The sequence below is a fragment of the Theileria annulata genome, chromosome 3 (assembly GCF_000003225.4).
Source record: "Theileria annulata chromosome 3, complete sequence, *** SEQUENCING IN PROGRESS ***".
NCBI lineage: Eukaryota > Apicomplexa > Aconoidasida > Piroplasmida > Theileriidae > Theileria > Theileria annulata.
The window spans coordinates 930175-956074 of NC_011100.1; the positions used below are offsets into that span (position 1 = coordinate 930175).

At 34.7% G+C, this 25900-nt stretch overlaps 13 protein-coding genes across 13 annotated transcripts, besides 12 other annotated features; 4 read left to right on the forward strand and 9 right to left on the reverse strand.

Moving 5' to 3' along the window:
• Window positions 1-57: 57 nt before the first annotated feature.
• TA04595 (proteasome subunit, putative) lies at window positions 58-1003 on the reverse strand (the record flags this gene model as incomplete). The annotated part of the gene is made up of 4 exons (XM_950039.1): window positions 58-118; window positions 148-349; window positions 425-772; window positions 925-1003. 4 exons carry the CDS (start codon window positions 1001-1003, stop codon window positions 58-60), a joined length of 690 nt encoding a protein of 229 aa, XP_955132.1.
• Window positions 1004-1144: 141 nt separating this feature from the next.
• TA04600 (nucleosome assembly protein, putative) lies at window positions 1145-2390 on the reverse strand (the record flags this gene model as incomplete). The annotated part of the gene is made up of 7 exons (XM_950040.1): window positions 1145-1264; window positions 1344-1400; window positions 1445-1525; window positions 1630-1992; window positions 2024-2164; window positions 2195-2262; window positions 2342-2390. The coding sequence occupies 7 exons, from the start codon at window positions 2388-2390 to the stop codon at window positions 1145-1147; spliced, it is 879 nt and encodes a 292-aa protein (XP_955133.1).
• A 761-nt stretch (window positions 2391-3151) lies between these two features.
• Window positions 3152-3988, forward strand: TA04605 (ubiquitin-conjugating enzyme E2, putative; the record flags this gene model as incomplete). The annotated part of the gene is made up of 5 exons (XM_950041.1): window positions 3152-3175; window positions 3218-3321; window positions 3525-3594; window positions 3677-3824; window positions 3891-3988. 5 exons carry the CDS (start codon window positions 3152-3154, stop codon window positions 3986-3988), a joined length of 444 nt encoding a protein of 147 aa, XP_955134.1.
• Window positions 3989-4044: 56 nt separating this feature from the next.
• On the reverse strand, window positions 4045-4494 carry TA04610 (uncharacterized protein; the record flags this gene model as incomplete). Its single annotated transcript, XM_950042.1, has 2 exons — window positions 4045-4228; window positions 4262-4494. 2 exons carry the CDS (start codon window positions 4492-4494, stop codon window positions 4045-4047), a joined length of 417 nt encoding a protein of 138 aa, XP_955135.1.
• A 559-nt stretch (window positions 4495-5053) lies between these two features.
• On the forward strand, window positions 5054-8529 carry TA04615 (uncharacterized protein; the record flags this gene model as incomplete). The annotated part of the gene is made up of 4 exons (XM_950043.1): window positions 5054-5379; window positions 5444-6543; window positions 6614-6805; window positions 6902-8529. The coding sequence occupies 4 exons, from the start codon at window positions 5054-5056 to the stop codon at window positions 8527-8529; spliced, it is 3246 nt and encodes a 1081-aa protein (XP_955136.1).
• Window positions 5327-5379: a sequence feature (1 probable transmembrane helix predicted for TA04615 by TMHMM2.0 at aa 92-114).
• Window positions 5444-5459: a sequence feature (1 probable transmembrane helix predicted for TA04615 by TMHMM2.0 at aa 92-114).
• A 350-nt stretch (window positions 8530-8879) lies between the features above and the next one.
• On the reverse strand, window positions 8880-12044 carry TA04620 (uncharacterized protein; the record flags this gene model as incomplete). Its single annotated transcript, XM_950044.1, has 5 exons — window positions 8880-11470; window positions 11640-11735; window positions 11802-11867; window positions 11914-11979; window positions 12014-12044. The coding sequence occupies 5 exons, from the start codon at window positions 12042-12044 to the stop codon at window positions 8880-8882; spliced, it is 2850 nt and encodes a 949-aa protein (XP_955137.1).
• Window positions 12045-12426: 382 nt separating this feature from the next.
• Window positions 12427-13603, reverse strand: TA04625 (uncharacterized protein; the record flags this gene model as incomplete). Its single annotated transcript, XM_950045.1, has 6 exons — window positions 12427-12762; window positions 12796-12966; window positions 13143-13222; window positions 13259-13374; window positions 13419-13527; window positions 13573-13603. The coding sequence occupies 6 exons, from the start codon at window positions 13601-13603 to the stop codon at window positions 12427-12429; spliced, it is 843 nt and encodes a 280-aa protein (XP_955138.1).
• A 95-nt stretch (window positions 13604-13698) lies between these two features.
• On the reverse strand, window positions 13699-15478 carry TA04630 (uncharacterized protein; the record flags this gene model as incomplete). Its single annotated transcript, XM_950046.1, has 5 exons — window positions 13699-14224; window positions 14368-14566; window positions 14594-14693; window positions 14726-14934; window positions 14965-15478. The coding sequence occupies 5 exons, from the start codon at window positions 15476-15478 to the stop codon at window positions 13699-13701; spliced, it is 1548 nt and encodes a 515-aa protein (XP_955139.1).
• Window positions 15479-15875: 397 nt separating this feature from the next.
• On the reverse strand, window positions 15876-17263 carry TA04635 (uncharacterized protein; the record flags this gene model as incomplete). Its single annotated transcript, XM_950047.1, has 8 exons — window positions 15876-16072; window positions 16104-16204; window positions 16234-16372; window positions 16402-16498; window positions 16528-16806; window positions 16837-16871; window positions 16904-17005; window positions 17038-17263. The coding sequence occupies 8 exons, from the start codon at window positions 17261-17263 to the stop codon at window positions 15876-15878; spliced, it is 1176 nt and encodes a 391-aa protein (XP_955140.1).
• Window positions 15963-16016: a sequence feature (6 probable transmembrane helices predicted for TA04635 by TMHMM2.0 at aa 126-148, 153-172, 177-199, 226-248, 253-275 and 346-363).
• Window positions 16287-16355: a sequence feature (6 probable transmembrane helices predicted for TA04635 by TMHMM2.0 at aa 126-148, 153-172, 177-199, 226-248, 253-275 and 346-363).
• Window positions 16368-16372: a sequence feature (6 probable transmembrane helices predicted for TA04635 by TMHMM2.0 at aa 126-148, 153-172, 177-199, 226-248, 253-275 and 346-363).
• Window positions 16402-16465: a sequence feature (6 probable transmembrane helices predicted for TA04635 by TMHMM2.0 at aa 126-148, 153-172, 177-199, 226-248, 253-275 and 346-363).
• Window positions 16573-16641: a sequence feature (6 probable transmembrane helices predicted for TA04635 by TMHMM2.0 at aa 126-148, 153-172, 177-199, 226-248, 253-275 and 346-363).
• Window positions 16654-16713: a sequence feature (6 probable transmembrane helices predicted for TA04635 by TMHMM2.0 at aa 126-148, 153-172, 177-199, 226-248, 253-275 and 346-363).
• Window positions 16726-16794: a sequence feature (6 probable transmembrane helices predicted for TA04635 by TMHMM2.0 at aa 126-148, 153-172, 177-199, 226-248, 253-275 and 346-363).
• Window positions 17195-17263: a sequence feature (Signal peptide predicted for TA04635 by SignalP 2.0 HMM (Signal peptide probability 0.965, signal anchor probability 0.000) with cleavage site probability 0.954 between residues 23 and 24).
• A 299-nt stretch (window positions 17264-17562) lies between these two features.
• Window positions 17563-18590, forward strand: TA04650 (deaminase, putative; the record flags this gene model as incomplete). The annotated part of the gene is made up of 3 exons (XM_950048.1): window positions 17563-18020; window positions 18073-18122; window positions 18205-18590. 3 exons carry the CDS (start codon window positions 17563-17565, stop codon window positions 18588-18590), a joined length of 894 nt encoding a protein of 297 aa, XP_955141.1.
• A 751-nt stretch (window positions 18591-19341) lies between these two features.
• TA04655 (uncharacterized protein) lies at window positions 19342-20964 on the forward strand (the record flags this gene model as incomplete). Its single annotated transcript, XM_950049.1, has 5 exons — window positions 19342-19809; window positions 19871-19947; window positions 20000-20167; window positions 20204-20278; window positions 20370-20964. 5 exons carry the CDS (start codon window positions 19342-19344, stop codon window positions 20962-20964), a joined length of 1383 nt encoding a protein of 460 aa, XP_955142.1.
• Window positions 19723-19791: a sequence feature (2 probable transmembrane helices predicted for TA04655 by TMHMM2.0 at aa 128-150 and 157-179).
• Window positions 19871-19939: a sequence feature (2 probable transmembrane helices predicted for TA04655 by TMHMM2.0 at aa 128-150 and 157-179).
• A 141-nt stretch (window positions 20965-21105) lies between the features above and the next one.
• On the reverse strand, window positions 21106-22077 carry TA04660 (uncharacterized protein; the record flags this gene model as incomplete). The annotated part of the gene is made up of 1 exon (XM_950050.1): window positions 21106-22077. The coding sequence occupies one exon, from the start codon at window positions 22075-22077 to the stop codon at window positions 21106-21108; it is 972 nt and encodes a 323-aa protein (XP_955143.1).
• A 463-nt stretch (window positions 22078-22540) lies between these two features.
• TA04665 (uncharacterized protein) lies at window positions 22541-25607 on the reverse strand (the record flags this gene model as incomplete). Its single annotated transcript, XM_950051.1, has 2 exons — window positions 22541-25017; window positions 25061-25607. The coding sequence occupies 2 exons, from the start codon at window positions 25605-25607 to the stop codon at window positions 22541-22543; spliced, it is 3024 nt and encodes a 1007-aa protein (XP_955144.1).
• Between the last annotated feature and the right edge of the window lie 293 nt (window positions 25608-25900).

Below are 25900 nucleotides of genomic sequence, written 5' to 3' on the forward strand. Positions count from 1 at the left end.
AATAAATTAAAGGTTCGTATAGTAAACTAAGTCTAGATAATAAATTAAGTTGGAAGATTAAAACTGATTTCCGGCAATTGGTAAAGCAGAAGTTGGAGCAGCGAATTTTTTAAAATCCCTAAAAAAAATTAAAAAAACTTAAATTACCATTTAGTATCGAGAAGAAATGGTTCTTCTATGAAAACTCCGTCCTTGTTAACGTAGCCGACCTGGACCCTAAGTGAGGCTTGGCAGTCTCTCAAGTACAAAACTCTCATACACTTCAGTGCGAGCTCCTTTGCTTCAGACAAAGTAAAATCATTTCTATGTTCTTCTCTCAGAGGACCAATTGCAAAATATTTCCCCAATCCTACAAAATATATAACTTGCTATACTAACTGTTATACTAAAATAATTTTATTGTAGTATTAAATGTGTAAAATACCTGTCACGACAAAGTCATCAGTATATTTAGTTCCATAATAATCAGTATAACCAAGAAAGGATTTGCCATTAGCGAATCCTCCTACGACGGCTGAAACTAGGACTGGATCAAGCTTTGTTCTTCTGTGATATAGGAATCTGGAGGTGTAGTTTAGGAGCATTTCGGCGTTGAGAAGAGCCTCTGAGGGGTCATTGTTGTGTTCCAAAAGGTCAGTGTGTACTGCGTGCTTGAGTATTCTGGTCAGGTACTGGTGATCAGCAGCGTCTCCTGAAGTTGCGAAAAGGGTGTTTGAGGAGACTCCTTCAAGCCTTTTTACATTCATGTACCGAGCCATCCTTCCGAGACTCCCTAAACCAAATATTTGAAAATCCATAGCTTAAATATGGATTATCTAATTGTATGATATGATAAAAATAAGAAATAAAAGGAGAAATAAAATAAAAGGTAAAATTCTATTGAAAGAATCTCGAATAAATATGATTTTGTTATTCGTGGCTTACATTTGGTATCGGTCATCATTAAAACTCCATCATTGTATTTCATGGCGATTATCGAGGCTCCAGTGACATAGCCTGCCATTTTATAAAATAAATACTAAACTATATATATTATGTAACTTCACATACACCCAACACTAATATAGTACACAATACTATACAGCAATGAATAACAGTGAACTGGTATGATACAAACTAAATTAAACTGATGATTTTAAAAGGCTTAATCGGAATCTGAGGATAAATCTTCAGAGTTTTCGTAGCTGTCTGGCTCATCGTCGTCTGCGTCCTCGTCGTCAACAACTCCCAAATACCAATATATAGCTTCAGGCACCAGTTTATCCTATAACAAATATACACAAATTTATCAATTATATAAACATATGCATAGGGTCTGGTAGGTTAAAGTGTGTAAAAATTACCCTAAGAACGATTCCAATATCATAATCTTCCTCGACATACATTTCAAGTTCCGATATCTAAAAATTATAATCAGTAAAATGTGTGAGTTAATAGAGACTACCTCAAGTTTTGACATTTTATTCAATTCCTCAGTTGTTGGAACCTCCTGCCCGGTAAAGAATCTAAAAAAACTAGGCTTGTCCTACATCAATACATTAGTAACATCTTGAAAAATATATAGTAGTTTAGATTAGTAAATATAATATAATGGAAAAAGAAATGTATAGATAAATGTGTATAATTTACCTCAAAATCAACTCTGGTTCTAGTTTCCTTAGTTTTTTTATGGCGTTGTATTTTAGTAACCGTTTGTTTGGTGACATCTTTATCAGGTAACCAGTCGATTTCAGTCGCAACGGTTCCCTGCAGGAGTGACTCGACTTCTCCATCAAGTGACTTCATGTTGTACTGTTTGACCAGAGTTGTGTTGGTGAAGTAGGGGTTTTTGTCGAAGGTCATTACGATCTTAAAGGACTCCTGCTTCTTGGGTTCCAGGAACTCTGCACTGACGTTGCTCAAGTATGCAAGAACAGGTTCGTCATGAAGTTCAATTATGCGTCTCAGAGTCTTGTTGTTTTTCATTGCAGTCAGCCAAAACTTTGGAAGGCTCTAAAAATGGGTCAAAAGAGAAACAAATTACCGGTGTTCCGTACTCGTCACCTGAGGGCTGGGTTAAAACCTTAAAACGAGAGTCATAGAGTGGCTGGTAAAGTAAATCGTACTTGGATCTCAGCTCATTAAGCTCCTTGTTAAACTCAACCTCAAGGTCATCCCGTGTTTTCTACGTCATTGTTATCAATTTTAAGATTACCTGTAGCTTCTGAAGTTGACTCAATGTGGCTACTTGACTATCAGTCAACTTAGATGTTATACGATCAGCTAAGAATCATTATGTTATAAATATAAGTAAATAAGGCTAAATACATGTATAAATCATAAAAAATAAGTAGCACGGTACTTAGAGAAACACTCTTTAGACCTTCAACCAAAGCGGAATCATCTGACATTTTTTGTATGATGAATTTACAATTAAAATTAGATAAAATTAAAGAAATCAAAAATGAAAAGATGTTTCCTAAAGTGTTTAAAATGTCTTGAACTGTGGGGAAGGAAAATTTTAAATTATTAACATATAATTAGGATTTACATAATAGAATAATTTAAAACAAATACACACTGGTTTATTGGTTGAATTCCAATACGGAAATTAAAAAAATCCCAATTAGGTACAGTAAATAATAACGACAAGCGTACAAACCTTTAATCGTTCAATTTGTGTAAACCGAAAATAAATTATTTAAAAGAGTTGGGAAAACAAATTTTTTCTATTGGGAAATCATATAAAAAACAAGGTAGGTCAGATCTATTTGAAAAGGTTTAAAAACATATTGTTGGAGACGCTAAATAAATGTACTGGTTTTAAAATTTTTGTATAACAATTTAAATAGATTAAATATAATGATAATCTAAATTTTTAAATAAAACAAATGCCGTAGGTTGATTTATGTTGACTGAAACTGTTGTGAACATAAAGGAAATTTTTGGTATGTAATTTAGGAATTAAATCAGAAAAAATATTTGAAATAAAATATTTAAAAAAATAATAGTTAGCCAATCAATATATAAGATTAATTTCAGTTGCCCTACGTATGCCCCAATTTGTACTAACAGAATACTTTTTCTTTAACCGAGTTTTATTATAGGGATCTAATTATTTCTTTGGAACCTAAATAAATTTTTTTGATCGTCATTCTAATCCAAAATTACTATGGCATTAAAGCGTATACACAAGGTATTTTGATTTTCCAATCTAGTGATGACATTTCATCTATAGGAGCTTGCTGATCTCACCAAAGATCCGCCTACAAATTGCAGTGCTGGTCCTGTGGGAGATGATATGTTTCATTGGCAAGCAACAATAATGGGCCCTCATAACAGGTAAATAGCTATATTCACTATTGACCAAACTTTTACTTTTCCACCCCTTACATACTTTTTATATAATTTATACACATAATTTATTTTATAAAATTATTATTATTTATTTATTTTGCTTTTGGATTTGAATTTTTTGATATTACCCATATTTATTTTTATTGTTGGAATCCATCGTCATTTCATCATTTGACTTTATTTTTTAGCCTTTACCAAAACGGAGTCTATTTCTTAAACATTCACTTCCCAAGTGACTATCCATTTAAGCCACCTAAGGTATTTTTACCAGCTCACTATAATATGCCACTTTATCACCATATTAGTTATTTTTGTATTCATTGACTATAATATTTGATAGGTTGCATTTACTACTAAGGTATATCACCCCAACATAAATAACAATGGTGCCATATGCCTTGACATTTTAAAGGATCAGTGGAGTCCTGCGCTCACCATCTCGAAAGTTTTACTTTCGATCTCGTCTCTACTCACCGATCCTAACCCAGGTATTTTATACACTAATTTATACATATATTATGTAATTATATATATTGGATTGTAAATGTTTGTAGATGATCCATTGGTTCCCGAAATTGCTCAGATTTATAAGCAGAATCGCAAGCTTTACGAGTCTACGGTCAGGGAATGGGTCCAGAAATATGCAACATAGTGAACACAACATGTATAATGTAATGACGTTTATAACGTATACATAGTATATTAAAATTAGTAAATAATTAGAAATGATTTGGTAATTAAAATGTCGTTGACCAGAAACGTGGGCTGAAGTAGTAGAAATGAAATCTTTTCGTCAACAGAGGATCCCATCTCGTCATAGTCTATAAGCTGAGAAAGCCTCTTTGAGAATCCAGTGTTTCCAGACTTACAGTTCACCAAAAACCAACGAATCCTAAAAGTAAAATTGTAAGTTTATGAAAGTTACTTCTTCTTGTTCAATAATAAATTGTAATTTTTACCATTAGTGGTTCCAATAAACAGCAAAACGGTTGCCGAGAACCTAACCTGATCAGAGTTAAAAATGTGTAAATCAGAGTCGAGAGTTTTTTTAAAAAGATCTCTGTAATTTTGTAATATCACTGCATTATTCTTCGAAATGTATCCGAAATTCTCCTTCTTGTCAAATTTATCCCTGAAAGAGTGGTAGAATAACTTCATTAACTGGTATTTGTCATCATTGAATAGGATCTTAGATAAAGGGTTCTGAACCTCCTTGTGGGAGGTAATAATTGACTTTAAATGGTTATTATTTTGGTTCTTCTGGTTCTTCCTCCGATAACCTTGAGATAATAGTACATTTTTAGTGGTTTTAATAACATTTGAAAGAGAAGAGTTTTTGATTTCTGAACCAACTTGGTAATCTAAACAATGTTAATACAATCCTTGTAAAAAATGAATATGATAAATGAGTACAAACCAATCAGAGGCTTATTTAGTAATAACTTCCTCTTTTTCATAAAATTAATTTGACAGTCAGTATGTACATGTGTAAGAGTGATTCATTGAAATAGTAGAATAAAATACATAAATTAAATTATTATTAATTAAATGACAGATTTTAAAATGATAAAAATTAGAGAAGAAAATGAGGAAGAATTTCTGGAATAATAATAAGGCCGGTGAATTCTTTCGGAAATTTCCCACATAGTGTAACTCAGAATGAAAGTAATAATGATTTTTTCTGTATAATATAGTTTATTTAGATGTAAAATAGAATATGATAGGGAGATTGCACAGGCAAAATAGTTTCGGGCCTCCCGAAAAGAAGAGTACTCTGGTTATCTCCAGAGCCATGGAATTTAAAATCTTAGAAGGAGAATCCTCCATTCCAAACGCCTCACCAGTAGTTTTAGAAAGCATAAATAAAAGCCTGGAGTCTTTAATAGTCTCACATAGAGGCACTAAACGAGTGGTTTGCGATCTGCCGAGTTTTGTCAACAATATTGTTATATCGCATTGTGATTTATCAGATAAAGAGCTAATTGATAAGTCAGTACTATTATATATAATTTATTTATTATTATTTTGTCTTTTTTTTTGTTTGTTATAAAATTGGCTATTAATAATATACCATTTATATACTTTTATTTTATATAAAATGTGATAGTTATGGAATAAATAATAATTATAGACGTTATGGAGAATATTTTGATGGATATTCCCTGGCGAATAATGTACAGTACATTCCTGTGGAAATTGAGTGTCTGGCCAATTTGGGGCCGGAACTCAGTAAGTCTATCCTGTCACTTTTTGTATCCATAATTTTCGATTATATAAGTGAAGATAATAACTTGCTAGAACCCGAGCTTATTAAGTGGGGAACCACTTTCCTACAGAGGATGGGAAAGATACTGAACCTGACGGAAGTTGATGTTTCCTCCATAATAAAACCAGTTTCGCAGAGTCTGGAGCTGAAGCAACTTGGAATGAACTTTGATGATTTGAAGCTAGAGAAACGGATCCATGTAAATTATATCCAGGAACAACTGAGACCCATGCAAGATAGCATTAACGATTTTTTCAAACAAGCTATAGGAACTGATGATAACGAATCTGATTTTACAACCGAAGTCTCTCAAACTGAAATGCACAAACAATCAGAACCACCGGATTTATTAAATGATGAAACTGATCAGGATTTTTTAAAATATTTCCCAGACGACAAGTACTTATCTCAGTACATACAAGATAAGCAACAATTAGTACAAGATTCACAAGAACAAAATTTATTAAAAGTTGAGTCAGATGAAGATTTACTGCAGGATGATTTGGAAGCTGATGATGAAGATAAGGAGGAGGAAGAGTGTTTTAAGAGGAATTTCATAGAAAATTATCGTCCTGAAAGGGGACCAGATGATGAAAATGATCCATTTTCTGAAGTTTTAGGCACTCTTGAACCTCCTTTATCCCAAGAAATAACTGAAACTATTAATTTGGAACATTTTAATTTTAGTCCTGATCCAAATGTTAATATAAATGATAGCACTGATTTGAATGCTGATGATGTAAACAAAAGTGATTTAAATTTTAATGACGTAAATGAAAGTCCAAAACTGATTGACATGAACATTAACGCTTCTCCGTCTAATTTAAGCTCAAGTTCAAGTTCCGAAACTGTCCTGGATGCCGATGAACAAGAACAAGAAAGAGATAGCTTACTTAGAGACTTAGAAAGGTCAATTGGACATAAATCTGGACCTTCAAACGGTAATTCAATACAAACAGCACTATTTATTATTATATAAATTTATGTAGTGGATTATATAAATTTATGTAGTGGATTATGAAAACTTGTTGAATGATATGTCGAACTTAAACTTACCGCCAAAGAAAAATAAGAGCCTGCCCTCTAAAATCTTGGGGAATATTTCAAAGAAGATCAACCGGGTGTTTTCAATAAACTCAGATAAAACCGGAAAGGTCAGCTATAAATCCTCAATTGAAAGTCATCGATCATATCCCAATCAAGGTAATTTTCTTTACTATTTTGACTAATTATATAAACAATTACTCTATACAAAACAATAAATATATTCATTGTGCATACTCATAAATGTGTTGTTAGATTATCTAAATAACTTGCTGCTGATTGAAAAGTCGCCCGACGTGGTGGCAGTTCTGGTCAGGAATTTGTTGCTGAAGTATATAATATCAGGATTCAACGACTCGAGAGCACAGGTGGTTTTTGCAAAATTTGCAAACCTGCTCGGAGTGACAACAGCAAGCGTGCTGAGCATAGAGAACAACATCGTGTCAGATTTGGCTGGAATTTTGGATGTGAACGCAGCTAAAACATCAAGTAAGAAGGTGAGTAAGAGACTAAAAATACTGAGCGCAACTGTGGGAGGAACAGCACTTCTAGCACTTACAGCAGGAGTAGCGTCACCAGTTCTTGCAGTGGGTATTGCATTTCTAGGACTTTCAGGTACAGGATTCTCAACGTACCTGAGTTCAAATGAAGGCTATAACGTCTTGAAGAATATCTTCGGACTTAACGTGTCTTTGACGCAGTTCAAGGCGAGAAGAGAACTGATGACAAACTTACAGTTCATACAAATGAACCCAAACGTATTTGGAGATTCCATTTCTGACGCCGAAAGTTCTCACTATTCGTCTGGTAAGGAGTCAAACAGGCCTGAGAAAGAGGAGGTGAATAGTAACTATATTGGGATCTGCATTTGTGTGGGAAATAACGTCTTTTTAAATGAAATCTTCTTCTTCGAAAACGAGTCATTTGACTTCAAGTCGACGGAAACCATACGCCATTTAGACTCAGAATATATTGAAATTTGGAAACGCCAGTTCCCAGTGCCAATTAATGACCTGTACCTGCTCAAGTGGGAATCTAAGCTACTAGCCTCACTCCATAGAATGCTCCTGAAACTCACCTCGCTCTCCATATACCAGAAGTCACTTGAACTCTACAGAACTATAAACAACTCAGTCTACGTTACGAACGTTAACCCTAAAGATTTACTGGACAGCAATAGTTTGTTTGACACTGGAGGTATGGTTCAGGCAGATAATGTTCGGGATAGTAGTGGGGGGAATCGCTATTTCAGCATTGAAGGTAGTAGTGGAAACTACTACTCAAGCCCGAATCGTAACTCCCCAACAATTTCACCCACCAAGGATAGAGATTCTGGCTCGTCAAAATTCGACCCCTATAATAACAATAACATAAATAACATTAACTGGCCCTTGGCCCTAATACAGCTCTGCAGTAACTTGGACAACTGCTGGCTCGTGTGTAGGAGTCGAGCTGAGGTGTGCGGCGGCTTGTTGGCAACTGCGATTTGTGATAAACTTCTCACCGGCGACCGCCACGTATCCCTAATTGGCTACTCCATGGGTGCTCGCGCCATTTTGTATTGCCTGCTAAAACTTTTCGAGCGCAACAAACTCAACACTGTCAAGGACGTTGTTCTCATGGGTCTCCCCAGCACTGCAGGCTACTCCGAGTGGAGCAAGTGTTCCTCGGTTGTTGCAGGCCGTCTCATCAATGTCTATAATGAGAACGACTGGATTCTCGCTTTCCTTTACCGTTACACCTCAATCAACAAGGTCGCTGGTCTTGCTCCCGTTGTTCACGAAAAGGTTGAAAATTTTAACGTCTGTAACCTTTTCGACAGCCATGCTGACTACTTTGAAAACATTTCCAAAATCCTCTCATTCATCAACATTCAGCTTTAATGTACACTAATTCTCACCTACACTGTATTTATTTACCCCTACTGTATATTGTTACGAGTATACTGTTGTAAACATGGTGTTATCAATATGGTTTTATTCTACCCTTAAAACTCTTAATTATCACTGTTATTCTGTAGTTAATCACCTTTAAAACACTAAAGTTAAGTTATTAAGAACTGTAAATAGAATTTTAGCCTAGTTTAAATAAAGTTAGTTGGACAGCCGGAACACCACAAAAGTTCATCTTGGACCTCAATTTATGGTAGATTAAGCCAAATTTAACAGGGTTTAATAAGTTTAATAGCTTAAAATACTCTAATTTAAACATACTATATATATAAAAGTATAAATTACATAAATAAATTAATGATTTTATCGTTGGGAGTCTGCTGAATTTGGTTCATGACTGACGCGTTGCTCAGGTTGAGCTGGAGCGATTTCTTGTTATCTGTCGGCTGCTCTAGAATGAAAGGGTCCTTGCTCGGGTTATAATGTGTCTCGGTGTCGATTTTTCCGTACTTCTGTTCATACTGCTTCAAGGAGATGCTCTTGTGAGTTTGAAGTGAGTTTTGCATGAGTTGTGGGTTTTTGCGTTCTTCCAGTTTAAACTTGTCGTAGATCTGTCTGTCTGTATATTCAGGAAGAAATGCTCTAACCAGCATTAAATCTGTTCCGAAAGTTTCAATTGCGTTGTAAAACCTCTTAGTGTCAGTATATGACCACTTAACTGTTTTCGGGTTCTTGTACGCGTTCACAAATGGTTGCGTGTGATTTCTCGGCATATCTTCTGTTATTCTTACTGGTTCTCTGATTAATAAATTCATGTCCTCATCTTCAAATTCGATCTCCTTTGGTACGACGTTTACTGTTTTCGTCTGATTCACATTAACGTTTGAGCCTGACTTCTGGTGCTTTTGAACCATATCCCATATCGTATCATTCAAATTATTTCCATTAGTATTTAAATTATTATTAATATTATTCAAATTATTATTATTATTGGGATTAATAGTATTCCCATTGTTTAAATTATTAATATTTCTATTGTTTTCACTACTTTTAATATTATTCAAGTTATTTAAATTATTCTCAGGGTTGAGTCTTGAAGAACGTCTTCTTGGATCATTTAGGCCATCGGGAAGTGGTTTGGAGTGTTTCGGGTTCGTAACTCTTTTTGTTTTCAGTATGGGTGCTTCAGTTTCCAGTGTGTTCAATTCGGGTGATAAATAATCGTCCCTGGGGTACATGCCATACCCTGTTGGATCTCTTCCCATTCCCATTCCACTATTCATTCCCATAACATTCGGACTTGAAAAATGAACTCCACCAGCAACATTACTCATTGTGTTGTGCATTGGGTTACGAATAGTGTTTGGGATGTTATTTTTTATTGAATTGGAAATTGGGTTGTTTGGGTTTGGGATAGATTTCGGTTGATTGGCAGGGTAGTGGTATCCTATTGAATACTGGCTTGACTGGTTTGGTCGCACGTACTGAAAGTTTCCCGATGTGAGTATTGGGTTGTTTTGGCCTGGAATGTCACCAATTTCAGAGTTTAATGGCTGGAACTGATTCTGGAAATATCCATCATAATAGCAGTTTGATTCACTATATCTATTTGGTTGATTATATTGACTCGATTGACTATAATGATTTGGCTGATTATATTGTGTGTTCAATGATCTATAAAAGTTGTTAATGTAAGGCTTGATGGTTCCAGCATTCATATGATCCTGATATAAATACCCTGGGTTGGCGTATGAATTTTCATAACTATCTCCGAATGGAGTTAGATCTCTCAGATTATATTCATTACTATATGTATCTAGATTACTCCTGTAACTAGGATTTTCAACTTTGTGGGTTAGATCTTTATTAACTGGTGGATCTTTAAAGTTATCAAATGATAGATCTTTAAAATCATCAAATGATAGATCTCTAAAATTTTTATTATCAGGATTCTTTTCCAAATTATTTACATTTACTGTGTTGTCGTTGTTACTAACAAAGTCGGGTGAGTTGGCAAATTCAGATGAGTTAATAGAATTCCGACTTGTGAAATGTTCGTTTTCATTAAGACTCAACTCTCTATAATCATTATCTTTGTTATAATCTGAAAGTTCTGATTCAGGGGTAGTTGTACATAGCTCAATATCATTTTTCTTTTCATCATTGACTTTATCTTTGAAATCATCTTTTGTCGTTTCTGGTTCAGAATTTGTTGATTGGCTTTTCATTCTTCTTATTACTGCTCGCTTTTTGCTTATCTCTCTCATTCGCATTCTTACCAATGTACGCTTATAGGGTCCGCGGGGACCGTACCGCTTTGATGGTTCTTTTCTCTTTACAGGGCCCGTTTTTGGTGAAGGGCCAAGGTCTCGCATCGGCTGAGGCGGGTTGAAGTGGAACTCTTGTTGTGGGTACATTACTCTTGGCATTGGAATACAGCCATCACCCTCTAACATTGGATTCGACCTCAATTGTCGGCCATAATAGAAGCTATCAGGGTTTAGTTTGGAAGTCGGAACAGGGTTCGGAAATGAAAACGTTTGATCCTCGTAATTCAAGCCCCAATGCATTGGTGTTGAATGGGACATTGAAGCTGCTTTGGTTGCTCTCTGTAAATGCTTCCTTATTGCCTTGATTTTATTTTCTTCTTCATTTGGCTTACTAAAAACGTAATTATAAGCCTTGTCATTTAAAATTAGTTCCACGAATTTTGTGAGCATTGACTCCAAAAACTCTTCTGAACTTAAAATCAAAAGGTTTCTCAGTGCTGTGTCGTTCCTTATTATGTTAATGAGGTTGTAAATTAAATATGAAATCATTTCGTTGGAACAACTTCCTCTTTCCGTCAGAATCCTCTTAAATTTCCTATACAGGGTTATGTACTGCCACTCTTCGTAATGGGTATCATCGCTCTTGTACAAATTTGAAGCATCTACAGTATTCATTATAACGTGGATTCTAATGCTAATAATTGGAACAGTGTTTATGGTCATACAACCAACACTTCTAATAGCATAAATAGTCTTAATATTCTCAATACTGATTTAAATAACAATTTTATATTGAATACTGGTATTTAAGAGACGAAATTATTCACTAACCGTTTGCGATAAGGTTGGAGCAGGCTGCATATCTTGAGACATTGTTGTCCATCCATAGATAGGGTTCATTTCTTCTTCTTTGTTCAAGTGCTTCATCTAAATAATTTTTAATTTTTAATAACTTAAAATTTAGGCATAACTAGTGCGATTTTAAGAACTTACTCATGATGTTGTGGGAGGCTGGGTTTGACTGGAAGGTTCTGAAGGATCCTTCGTACATTTTCGAGCCTAAGATAATATTTATTTTTTAAATTTTTGGGGTGAATAAATATACCTGTTTCTGGGTGAGGGAAGGAATAGGGGTATGGAAGAGGTTGGCTAGTGTACTCGATATCAGCTCCTATGGGAAAGTTGAATGGATGCGTATAAATTACCATTAGGAAATACAAGAGGATTTTTTTCCATATTAATGTTATGAATAGAATTTAAAAAAATATTGAGAATATTATATTAAAATGTTGTTCTCCCCAGATAAGGAATGATTAGAATCGCGAATAAATTATTCGTAAACTTTGGACAAGTCGACCCTCCGTTTTTTCCCTACTACATCTCCAACGCTTATGTCAACTACTCTTGTTTTCACTACGCTGGTGTCTAATTGTCTCTTATCAAATGAGCTCTAAACAGTAGCATTCATCTATTCAACCGGCTTTTCATACTATTCCATACTATTTAACTAACTATTCCTATTAATACACTGTTATTTTAACTAATTATACTCTATTCCTCCGTTAAATTCACCGTTTATATTATATATTTGTCTTGAACTAACTATTCGTATTATATTCTAAGTGTATACCGTGGTTTTAGGAATGAGTGAAGCTGCATTACTTTGACTTCCCTTCGAAACTTCGTTATTTGTATTCGAAGATTCGCTAATTAGCTTCTCTAGGTCCTCCATTTGTATTGTAACGTCCTCCAGTGTGTTTTTTAGCACCTCCTTACTTCCTTCTTCTCCTTCCAACAACTCTCTTAACAGTTCTCTACTCTTATTAAAGGTTTCCAGAGACTCCTTCAATTTCCCGTTAAACATCTGACTCTGAGCTAACGATATGTACAGCGAGGCCAAATGTTTTGCTGAAAGCCCATTCTCTTCTCTCAGCTTTATCGCCCTTTCGTAATCCTGAAATTAACTTAATTTTTGGCTTTAAAATACCTTGGATGACTCTTCAAACTGATGATTTGTGAAAAACATATCACCCAGCCTCAGTAAACAATATGATGCGTCAAGTACATCCTCTTGTTCTGGCGCCTTGTTATTATTTTCCAAATGCTTGAAATAATTCATAAAACACTCGAAAGCAAATTGAAACATTTCAAACGCCAACTAAATCAACATTATACATAAATTTAGGCCTTTAAATATCCAAAATAATACTAAATGGATAGTAAATTAACCCTGATGAGCATAAAAATAAGATGTGTAGTTGAGTGTATAATTATATTTATTTATTAAATTATAACTAAGATTAGTTATTTATATTTATAGTATAGAATTGTTACCATTTCATCATTTTGGTTATTTTCATCAGTTTTAGCCGCTTCCAAAACAGTTTCTGCTGATGGTAGTGTGCTATTAGACCCTAAATGCCGTTATTCAACATAAATTTGAAAATTACCTTCATTTACGTTTGACGAAAAAATATTAGAGCTTTGTTCCTCATTTGTTAGTAGTGAATCTGCGTACCAAAGGTAATAATTCCTCAGCGAGTAGTTGAGTGGATCGTCTCCTGACCTAACCAAATTATAAAATTTATCTGTGTATAATGGTTAACTTACTTCTTTTCCAGTGCTCTGGAAAAAAAATCTGAGGATTCCAGGTATTTCTTGTCCTTAAATAGGGATTTCCCTTTTTGGAAGAGTTCGTCAACTGACAGTGACTGATAATCTACACACATATAACTGATTATTTATGTTTTGTTTTTGAACTAACCGGATTCCTCGGAAACTTCAGGATCTGACATTATAACTATGTATATTGTGAATGTATAATGAAAAATAGGTGTTGTGGGAACAAATACAATGGTAAGATATTGAAATGGAAATTATTTAGAGATGTTCACCTTCTGTATTTGATTTTTTTAAAATCAAAATAAAGGTGAAGGACTCCGTTGTCGAAGAAATTTTTAAAGCCTCTTTGAGGGTCAGTGTTCCACTCCCTATTAACCACTCTGAATGCGATATCCCGATAAGGGTGACCTCCGATGAATCTAATAAGCACTGTTTCAGTTCTATTTTCATCCTTTTGGAGCTTCCATTTTGGAACTTTGCCCTTGAGCTGAGGGAAGAATATATTAAACCTATACCCTTGGATTTGTTTCGGAGGTGGATTATCTTGGTCGTAGTGGGCCAAATTATATTTCGTCCACTCAAATCCCTTTTTAACTCTGTTATAATACATTGGGGCCTTCAAATCTGTATTTTCATCAGTTAACTTCACAACTTCGTCAAATAACTCTTCTCCCTCTTCAAGTTTTGTATATTGTACAAACTTCTCATAAACTTCTCTGTCCTTTATAGAACTGGATTCTTTTTCCTTTACTTTATCTCTGATATTACTTTCATCATCGGCCTCATTCCTGTATCTCATGTATTAATTATTTTAGAAAAATAATATAATAATACTTAGAGATGGTTATTTTAACAGGATCTTAGTCCGTACATTAACATATATTAAAGACGGGTGGATTCCTGTATTATCTAATTTTTAACTAAATAATATTCCTACCTATTTTCTTGTTGATTGAGTTCGGTTAAAGAATCATGTTGGTTTGGGTTTAGAACTGATGATACATATTTACAGGCCTGAATGAAAATTAAGGTTAACAAAATTACCTTAAAATATGGAATCCTTGAAAGGGCTGTTTCCCAAAAATTAGTATCCACCACCCCTTCTTCAAGCTTTTTTTGTATTTGTTTCTCGAAAACTTAAAATGAACATAGTTTTAAAATACCATTCAATTCGGAAATTGACTTTTTTGACAAGATTTCATCAATTTTCTCTGCCACCATTTGTGTAACTCCACTCATTTCGTAATTTTTTTCTCTGGGATCCTATAAATACTATAGTTATATATAATATATACCTTAGCTATGACGATTAAATTCTTGAAATACTCTGAATATTCTGGAATCTTATCCAGTTCAATATAAGCATTTAGAATTTGTATTGACTCAGATACGTCATCATCAGTGAGATTTTTAAATAGATTATTAGGTTCAAATGTTTCGGGAAATGATTCAGTGAAATCTGGGTCTACCATAAGAACCAATTTGTCAATCAATTTAGGTCTCCCTAAAACATTTTACATTTTTAAAACTATACCTTGTTTAAAACGCATTAGTGGTTTTGCCACTGTCTGCTTTAAATCAAATTCAACTCCTTTTGCCTCCCATTCCCTGTAGGCTTCATCATTATCACCTTTACTATTAACTAATTTGGATTCAGTTTGTCTAGATTTTTCCTTCTCATATTGTTGGCGTCTTTGCTTTAGTTGTTTCAACTCATTCTGAACTTTAATAACATAATAAAGACTTACCACTTTTGATTGTACTGATTTGTCAGGCTGTTCAGATCTTAAATCTTCTTCTAAGGAATGGAACTTCTCATTCTTCTCCCAAACAAATGGTTCAGTGAGTTCTTCGTCCCCAAAGGGATTTTGGTCATCGGTATAGCCGAAATGTTTTTGTAAAAGCTTGGTTCTGGTATCTCTTAATCTTTCAATATCCTCTTCTCTGGGCCTTTTTGAATTGAAATCACAGGAATCTTCCTCATTTGACAAATGCGATAATTTTTGATGGTATTTATTCTCAGTTTTTGGGTTGGAGCTACCATCCATTTATAAAACCGTAGTTATACACAATTTTTATAAAATACAAAAATCATTATAAATGATACTCAAATTAAAATTTAAATATATAATATACCTATAAGAAGTGTTAATCGATATTGAAAAATCGGTCATTACCTGTGGGGGATAAGCATGATGTTTTTTCCTCTTCCTCCACAATTCAGTGTGAATTGATTCTTCGAAAGAAGGTTCTTAAACCCCGATGATGATTCCACTTATCTTACATCCTATGATGATAAGTTCAAAGCCAAAAATAACCTTGTTACCAATCTTGGCCCTGAGGGGTACTACTTCTGAAACTTAAATACAACTACATTAAACATATATTTTCCCCCATTCATATGAAAATATAGCAAAAATAATTAATATGTTACAAAAAATTGAGCTATATTCTAGAAATCGTTCTGGTATAAGCTCTCCATGATCTTCTCTTTTTGGGATGAGTAGTTAAGTTGTTTTCTGTCGAATTTTTAATTAAGTTGTAATAAACAACGCCAAAAATTGCCCAAAATGTAACGCTCATGTAAGATTCCAGTTCATTTAGCCTGAATTTGGTTGGGATAATAAAAAACGTAAATGGGCCTAAAATATCATTTAATAACTTCAAAATTACCTAGTGGATTGGGAGTTTTTCTTAACCCTGAATAAACCTGAGTACAGAACCCAGCAGCAGGAAGAGATGAAACGAAGCAAATTAGTTTTTTCATGATTGTTCTAAAGAATTTTTATTATTAGGAACGTACGCTCCGGAATCAATTTCCTCCAATTCCATTGGTTCTCCAGCAACATAAGTTGGAAGCCTAATGAAAAGAGTGCAAGTGATGAGAATTAGGCAAAATAAGTAAGTAAGCCTTAGAAAAATGAAGCTATTTGATCGGAAAACTAAAAGAAAATTAAAACATATATCATACCAAAGTTGACTATGATTCCAGAAATTCCACTAAATGAAGGACTAATATATTCAACTGGAATTACAGCATGTACATCATAGACCATTTTAGAAAATACCTAAGAATTAGATTTATAGTAAAACAAACCATGCAAATTGAAAGAACACTAATTTGTCTTCTTTTTACATTATCGAGGAAGGTTAGTAGGATGAAAACCACAATATCTCCTATAACACTAACTAAGGCTGCCATCCATAGAGGAACTAGGTCATGGCAAAGTCCAACAACAATTGAACACAAGACGAAAGAACTTATAGCCATGGTAGTGTAGCTGGAAAGTGGACTGAAAACAGTAAAATAACCCAAAACGATAGCATATAAGCCAGAAACACCCAGGCTTACTAGGTTCCAAGTCTTGTCGTAAGGCTAAAGACGATTGAGAAAAAAACTAAGTACCTCTTTTGGGATCTGATTAAGTCTCTCGACATGTCCTGGAACATTTAATATAAAAGTTTTAACCTACCCTTATCAACGCTTTCAAGTAAATTGCTGATTGGTGTTGATAGTTTGGAGACCGAGTCCTTTGAAATCAAATCCTTGAGAAATTTACCAGATTCAGAATTGGCTAAGATAAAAATTAAAATGTTTTTGGCCTACCAAATTTATCCATGTAATTCTTAAACTGCCAATCTATAGTGCGTTCATTATCTAACTCACATCTTTCCTCTGAATTACTCTCCTTGACCGTTACAGTTTCTCTTTTCCCGGTTTCATTAGACTGCAAAATATCCTGCGATGAATGGTTGGTGAGTTTGCCAAAAGCCCCCTTGAAAAGAATTAAAACAATTAGGAGCCTGATTACTTCCATTCTATAATAATACATTGATTAGTAAAAATGTGTAAAAAAATTAAACTTCCATTTAAAAAACATAAAACAATAGTGCAATTAATGAGACTAGTTTTGATAATAAATAATGTGTATCCTTAATGTGTAAAAAATGTCTTGGGTGTGCATACCAATGTCATTCTCCAATTAGCAGTTCATAAAATACATTTTCATTATTTAAAGTAAATGTTAATTATATTTAATTTTAATTAGTAATATTTATTTAAAATTTGTGGAATATTTAATCCGTCGAATGATTTTATGGAATTGTTATATTTTTTTGTTTTTTAAAGCATATGGTCAAAATTTCTGTGGATTCCGAACGAAACAACACTCTTAAATCGCACGCTGATAGTACTGACATTTCATACTCTGATTACAGGATCTATGAGATCGTTTCACCAGAGTATACCAGGGATGTGGAGCTGATGGAGCTTGAAGCTGCAGAAATTGACAGAAAAAATACAAATAAGACACTTCAAATCACGTCTTCTATGAGAAAAAAATCCTCAATTTCAAGTATGCTCCACTTGAGAATGTGTAAAATACTAAATAGTGATAGAATACTTATATTATTTGGAGATGGAAGAGAAGAGGCGGAAGAAGTTTTCAAAGACTGTAATATAAAAGTATATAACTACCATATAGTTAAAGTGCCAAAATATGCCCCTTATACAAGGGAACAATACAATAAATGGAAAATACACTGGCCCCTCAAGTTCATAAAGCCCGCTTTCCAGCCATTAGAAATCACGTAAACCTTAAATATAATTTAAAATCTTATATATTTTGTAAATAATTCACAGGAATGTAATGAATGAAAAGATGCTCAAAATTCTTTTTAGAGCAGTAGCAGGTAAGGGATAGGAAAATAACATCTAAATCAACTTAATTAACTATTTAACCTAATTTTCATAATTAAAAATAGTATTTTTTAGAGTCTAAAGAAAGGGGATCCAAGTGTGTTTGTATAATCACCTTCAAAGATAAGGTTATATCTACAGCATTTGATAAACGAGATGTAAATATCCTGAAACATGCCTCAATTTTGGCAGTAGGTAAAATAGCAGAAGCTAAGAAAAAAAGAGAAACACAAAAAATGAAGGATTTCCCAGATTACCTGTGCACAGGGTGTGATGTTTATTTGAGTCATGAACCCTGTTGTATGTGTGGAATGGCCCTTTTGCATTCCAGAATCTCAAAAGTGATATATGGAATCAAAAATCAAAAATTGGGGTGTTTTGGGTCAGTCTGGAATCTTCATAATATGATCGAACTAAACCACCATTTCAGAGCATTTACTGTCACACCCAATATATCATAATTTAGTGATTTTTCATATTATGTGTATTTTACATTATATTTGTAATTTTTATATTTATTGATATATGAATTAATATTCATATTAGCCTTTGTTGTTGATATAATTTACTGTAATATACGTTTACACATAGACTCAAGAATGAATAGGATTTTCACACTGGTACTCTATCATGCCTCGATATAACTTAATACCCAAACTGAGCATTTTTGGATCACTAAGACGTATGCATATTTCATATTCAAACCGAAGATTAAATACAGCAGATATTGCAAGGTTTTACATTAGATAAATTACTATAATAACTTAAACAAATGAATATAAAACCCATATACATTGTTTTAGGAGACTAGTGATTTATGCGACAGGAAAGGAACTCAAATTGAAGTATCCGTTGTTGGATGTTACATGGGAGATTTTGGATTACGATAGTCCAGCAAATTTACAAGTCGAATACCTGGACGGGAGTACTGAAAGGTTTGTAATTTCAAATTAGTGATTGTTAACAAATTTGTAGATTTCTAATAGAGGGATATAGTAAATCTGAACAGGAAAAAATTATTAATAATTGGCAGTTTGAGTCGGATTTAGTCCCATACCCAGAGACTCTAGCGCCTAAATTCGAAAAATCCTAAAAGCTTTTGTTTTCAAATTGTTTTAAATTGTGTTTGTCAAATGTTAAGATAGTTGTATAAATAATGTTAACCCAATTTTATAATATATTGTTAAAGGGTGATAATATACAATAAATTCGATGGGAGTGTTTAATTTATTTTCAAATAAACCCAGTTTGGAACCAGATGTCATAGAACTTGCTCCTCCAAGGGAGGATAATGGGCTAAATAGCATGGAACAACAACCCCGTGAAGAAAACTTAGAGGTTAATGCCACAGAAAGTGTACCTGAGGACCAAAATGAAGGTGTGTTCGACACACATATCGCAGTGTTGTACGATAAGTATTTAAATTTTAAAGAGAAAATCTCCAACAAAATTAGAGATAAAATCATGGATTTTATGAAACATGACCTCCAAAACGCAACAAATAGCGATGAACTGGATGAAGAAGGAGGCATCACACCAAGAGAACCCGACCCTACATATGACGGACTTATATTCATTCTTACAATAATACTAGGATTTGTAATGAGGTTGCCACTAATGTGGATACTGGGGTCACTGCTATTCCTAATATATGGAAATTTTAAAAGGAAAATAATAAAGGTATTTTAGTACACAATGATTTAGTCAACGTTAACTAGTAAATTATTTTATACTGTTTCAGTGGGGAATAATTAACATCGTCTTATCAATTCTAACCATAGCGTACGCAGTGAAAATGTGGGACTTCGTTGACCCTCAGTAAGAAACTTTAATTACAAAATACATAATCCAGTAACTGATTGATGTTTAGAGTATTTAATGTTGTTCGAGCTAGAAGATCAATTTTGCTGAGCAAAGCAAGACATATCAAAGGCGTTCCTGGAGTCTTAAACTACGAAGGCAAAGAAGCTTTGATCATTACAATTCATGGAGACCCTGAGTTTAATTGGACAATTATACACAATGATTCAGAACATAGGTATAATTGATACATTTAAAAAAATAATTTCCTTAGCTTGAAAAATGGTTACTTTTCTGATCATTTGCTAGTAAACAGTAAATTGATTCCTGATGGTACTGATATGATCAGGTATCCCAAATTTCATCAGATATACATAGTCCTTAATTAGATATCCACAGAATTTAACTTAATTTCTAGTGATTAAGCATATATTATACAGGTTAAACCAAGAAATTGAGTTAAAGGGATTGTTGCAAATGTCAGCAAAGTTCAATACTAATAATCCAACCCCTCAAGTTCACCTCAAAAAACCTAGTTCACATCATTATCCACTACACCACAAGCCTAGAATTAAACCATATGATCTTTCGTTAGAGTGTCATCAATTGGAGGAAGATAATCCACCAGCTGATACACATGATGCATTAGGAGCCCATAATGACGAAGATAACCCAGATGAACATGAATATTCGATCGTCAAACGTGTTGGAAAAAAATATCTGAACAGGAAAAGAAGGAAAAATATTCATATAAACTATGATGACGATGATTATTCAGCCTTCAATATCGCATACATAAATAACCATCCTGAAGCCCAAGGAATAGCTAACAAGGAAGAAGTAAATCAAAATCCTGTAGATACTGAGGAACACAAAATCAAAGACCACAAGAGATATATAGGAGTCGATGCAGTTGACACCGGCGTACTTGTGACTAGAATGTTCTACGTCAGCAAGCTTTCCAAGTGTTCCTTGACAATTGTGCCCAAAAAGGGAACCGATGTTGTTTCTGTATTCATTAAAAGACTACAATAATATATTTCAATATTTATATGATAATTATGCTAATCAATAGATATTTGTACAATTTTAATTTACAGGTATTTGAACAATTTTAAGTTGGAGTATATAATACTTAACAAGAAAAAGTAATAATGTATATATTCGTTTAAAAGATTAAGAGTTCACTTTGTCGAATTGGATGCATAAATCAGCAGAAGATTGAATGTCTACAAAGTTCTTGAAGGACTTTTGAAGAAGAATGTGCTCCAAAGTGAGGCAGTTGTAACTAGGCTGATTTAAAAATTTCAAGTTTTTAAAAGTCCAACCCTGGTTTTTGAAAATACCAACAAGCTTCATACAAGCCTCACGCTCCTCAGAACCATCACCAATTGAAATTAAGGAAAATGAGTCACCAGTTTTAAGCTGTCGAATAAAGTGCTCCTCAATGAGATCAATAAAGATGAAATATTTCCAGTGCTTTTGAGCCAACATGGAGTTACCAAACCTATCTCTAGCTGAAATTATCCGTATCTTGTGCTTAATTAAGAATTCCCCAACCTTCGGAAGATATCTTTCGACGCTCTGAGATACCCACTCCGAGCTGGCATTTGTGACGATAACAATGGTTCCGATATTTAACGCAGTGTTCATATTATCCAAAACTGCATCGCTTAGTTTTTCTAGACCCAGAAGAGCCTCCTCAGTTAACCTCGTAGTGAATCTCGGTTTCTGTAGCAATGTCAGAGAATATGTGGGAAGTATAGTGTCGTCGTAATCAAAAATTATCAACTTTGAGCTTCTCGCACTCTTTAACTCATCCTCGTCCTTTTTAACAAGCTTAGTCTCTGTAATTTCATCTGATTTGTAAGACCTTTTATGACCTTCTGGTTTATTCTCGGAACCGTCAGAATCAGTGTGTACCTCGTCGTTTCGGTGTTTTATGGAAACCTGAGTCATACAACTAGATATAGAATCGTTGGAACCAAGTTTAGTCTTCTCATCTTCAGCAGAATAACGCTCAACTGAACCTGAATTGCTCCCAGAATAAATGTTATTTTCCAGCAAGTTGGTTTTGTAGCCTTCCTGGTTGATTTTATCCGCGCTGGCCAACAACTTGCAAATTTTGCGATCTTTAAATAAACTCATGATAAATAAACTATTTTAAGCTCAATTTGTTAAATTTCACCTTGAGGAACATCCATTATTTATTCTGATGGCCTATTTTTAGGTATTTACACATTAAGGTGCAAAAGCCGAATTATAATTTAAATTAAAGTAAAACCACTTGATTTTATTTTTGTTTTACTGATGGATGCCGTTGTGGCTTGAAATAAACCTGAATTTAGATATTTTTAACCTCTCGGATCCCGCCGCCAGATTAAGAGGTTTAATTCTTACAACACTGGATTCCTCCTATGGAGTTGTTTTTTCTCGGTTTTTATAAAATTTTGTTTATTATAAAAAGATGAAATTAAAGGCAGAATCGTTAGAAACTATGCACATTCATGCATATTTCTGCAACATCCTCCTCGCTTGCAACGGCGGTTCACAAACCTAAAACTAGGTCACATATCTATTATAAATGTCGAAAAATTAAAAATATTATACATTAAGTAACGTCGTCTCTCATGACGTTTGGTACGACTTGTCCACTGAGACTCACATCTCCAGGCAATTCCTGGGTCTGAACCCGAGGGTTTACTTCCTGGTTACCCTCACCATGGTAAGTCTGGTGGTTTTGATTTCCCTCCTGGTGATACAGGTGGTGGTCAAGGGCGCTGTAGGCTTCCCTCTCAAGTCTGGCAACGTCTGGAATGTTGAGAGGGTTGTTTCTTGGATTCGCCAGGTTAACGTTGAGATTCGACTGGATCTCGACGAGTCTGTTAGGCTCGATATGAGATTGAAGTAGTTGTGACATGATGAGCATAGCTGAGGAGGGAACCCTGCGAGAAAGCTCGTGAGGTGATCCTACTTCAACTTTGCACTGGCCGACCTTAAACACGAATCCTGGAGACACTGGAAGTGGTTCTTGGAATGGTTTTAACTTGAGAAAAGTGCCTAGCGTGCTCATATCTCTTAGCAGCCATCTACTTCCCGAGGGTCTGCTTCCATCATAGTATATCAGGCAGTGTTCTCTCGATATGTATCCGTTTTGTGTAGTGATTGATAGTTTTTTGTAAGAGGACTGCGTCACAGGTCCACGACCCAGAATTACTCCCTTTGGACATATCCACATATCTCGTTCAACTTGTAAATCTGCGAATATCTTAATCTTCAGATAACTATCCAAATCTTGCAAATTCGAGTTCATTTCCTGTAAATTTGAATCCATGTCTCCCAAATTGGGGTCTGTGTGTCTAAAATTCGGGTCCATGTCAACCTCGATATCTGAGTTTATACCTTCTTTGGCAGGTCCGTGTTCTTTGTTTTCGTTTTGGTCTGCGTTCTGTTGAGAACAAAGGTATTCAGCGTAATTAATGACTTGGTTTGTGTTTGCATCCCACTTGTAGTCCTTAAATGGTGTTCCTATCGAGTCCTTGTAGATGTATACGTCAACTTCGTGCTTGTCTCCAATGTGGATTCGATCTCCAGACTGTAGTACGTGGACTCCCTGGATCTTGATCATCGTCCCTATTGTGCTTCCAACATCCAAAATTCCGAAACGTCCGTCCGGGCATTGTGCAAAAATGAGGTGTGAGAGTGAAACTGAGCTGTGTGGGAAGTGTAAGAGTGATTTAACATGTCTTCCTGCATCCCAGGGTAGTTTGTAGGGTATGTCCAGTGCACTGAATACTGTTCCTTCAATTTTGTGGTTCATGTCATGGTAGACCTTGAGGGTTAGTGGGTATACGTTATCGCTTCTAAAACAAAGTTGCGGGTTTGAAATAAGGTAATCTTCTACCCAGTGGTGTAATCTCACGTTGTTCGAATCGTTTATTTTAGAAACGTCCATTGATGTCGTTTCCGGCTGATCGCTCGTTGGGCTAAGTTGCAGCCCTATTAAATTTCTTATGAGTCTAAAATCTTCTATTGTGAAGACCCATTTTGACTTGTACCATTTGTTTCCTGTGTTGAAATAGTCTATTAAACATGAGCACAGATCGTCGAAAAACACTGGCGCCTGGGTCATTCCTCCGAACATAATTCGTATGAAAAGCGGCACTGAAACAAAGGGTTTAAGGCAATGCTCATCCCACCATATCTTCTCTGCCACCTGTGATACATCTGGGACTGTTGATAGAGTCGATCTGCCTCTCTTCCTCAACTTCAAGCTCTTAACTAGATTTGACAATATTGTGTTTATGTTCAGACTTCTACCAACTGGTTGTCTGCACAGTGGGCACATTTTCCCAGTCAGCTTTGAGTGTCCTATGCAATATCTGCAGAACGTGTGTCCGCATGCGACTGTAACTGGGAAGTAGAAGTACTCCAGGCAAATTGGACATATTAGGTCTCTCAGTATGCTGCTCATGACTCCTTCGTCTAATTTCTTGTCGGAATTTTCAATCAGGACATTTATGCTGTTATTTCGGACCAAATCATTCTTCGCGTCGTTGCTCAGTTCATCTATGATAACTATATCTTCCATGTTATTGTCGTGTGGGAAATTGCTGACTGTGTGTGTGTTAGACAACTGATCTTGTGATTGCGTAAGGTTATCCAGATTATTGATAAACACGCTGTTTGAGTCGTAGTTATTTGTTTCCAGGTTCGTGTTTTCGTGTGTGTAGTTAGGGTCCATGACGTAATCGATTCCGTTGTTGAGCATATAGTCTACGTTGTCGACGTATCTCATGTCTCCTTCATAATCAATGTACTCGTCTTCATTCTGCTCCTCGACGCTCGGGGTGTATTGGTATAAATATGGGCTGTTGTACTGGTTAACTCCGCTAACGTTAACTTCTTCCCTTAAATTGTTCTCTCTGTCGATAAAATTTGCTGGGTTTGACATGAGTTGGTTTGTGTTTTCTGTAACGTAGTGCACATTTTGCAAAAGATCGTATGGCTGCGATGGGTTTGTGTTTTGGTCTCCTAAATCCTGGTTGTTTGATGTGTGCAGATCCATTTCATTAACTACGTCTAGAGCTACAAAAATGTTAGTAAATATTTAAATATGTTAAATACGTACATGTGTTGGTGTATATTTGTGAATAGTTTAGTCCTTCTAGTTCTGGTATTCCTGTGTCTGATGAGTCACGATCATTTATTGTTGTATCTCCGTTAGTGTTGGAATTGTTCGATAGATTTGCGCGGGATGAGCCATCATTTAGTTCATTTGATTGGAATGAGGATAGTGGTGATAGACGATCCATAATATCCATATTATCTCCTTTCTTTTCTGCTGATCCGCATAACTTTGTTTTTGTTGGGGTGAAGCCAACTGACTTGCTGTTTGGTTCTTGCAAGGTTGGCGAGATGAAAGCTTCTCTTGTCAACGACTTGAGGTTACTAGCTTTGCTGGATATTGTTTTGTTGTGGTGCTTATTGGTCTTTCTTATTGTTTTGTTTGATATTTGTTCTTTTTTGTTGAGTTTCAAGGTGTTGTTTAAATCAGAATTCAAAGAAGTACGACAATCACCTTTGAACGATGAAGTATTGTATTTATATAAATCAGTTGGTGTATTGTTGGAAATATTGTTTTCTTTGGCATCAAGGTTGAATGAATTACTCTCCATTTGAAGCCAAAAAAGCTATAACATAATACGAATATAAAAAATCAACGGCCATATTAATAATCATAAAGAAACATCCGACATCACAGATGGTATCAAAAAAATTAATAATGACGTGCGTTTAAAATATTAAAAAAATAAAGATGTGGCCATTTACTGTTAAATTTATAAATTATGCACTTAAGCCAAAGTTAAGGTCCCCAACAATATATTATGTGCAGAACAAAAGTAAGTACAAAACAATTTTCACTTTTAAAATTATTTAAAATTTTGATAAATATTTTCTATATTAATGA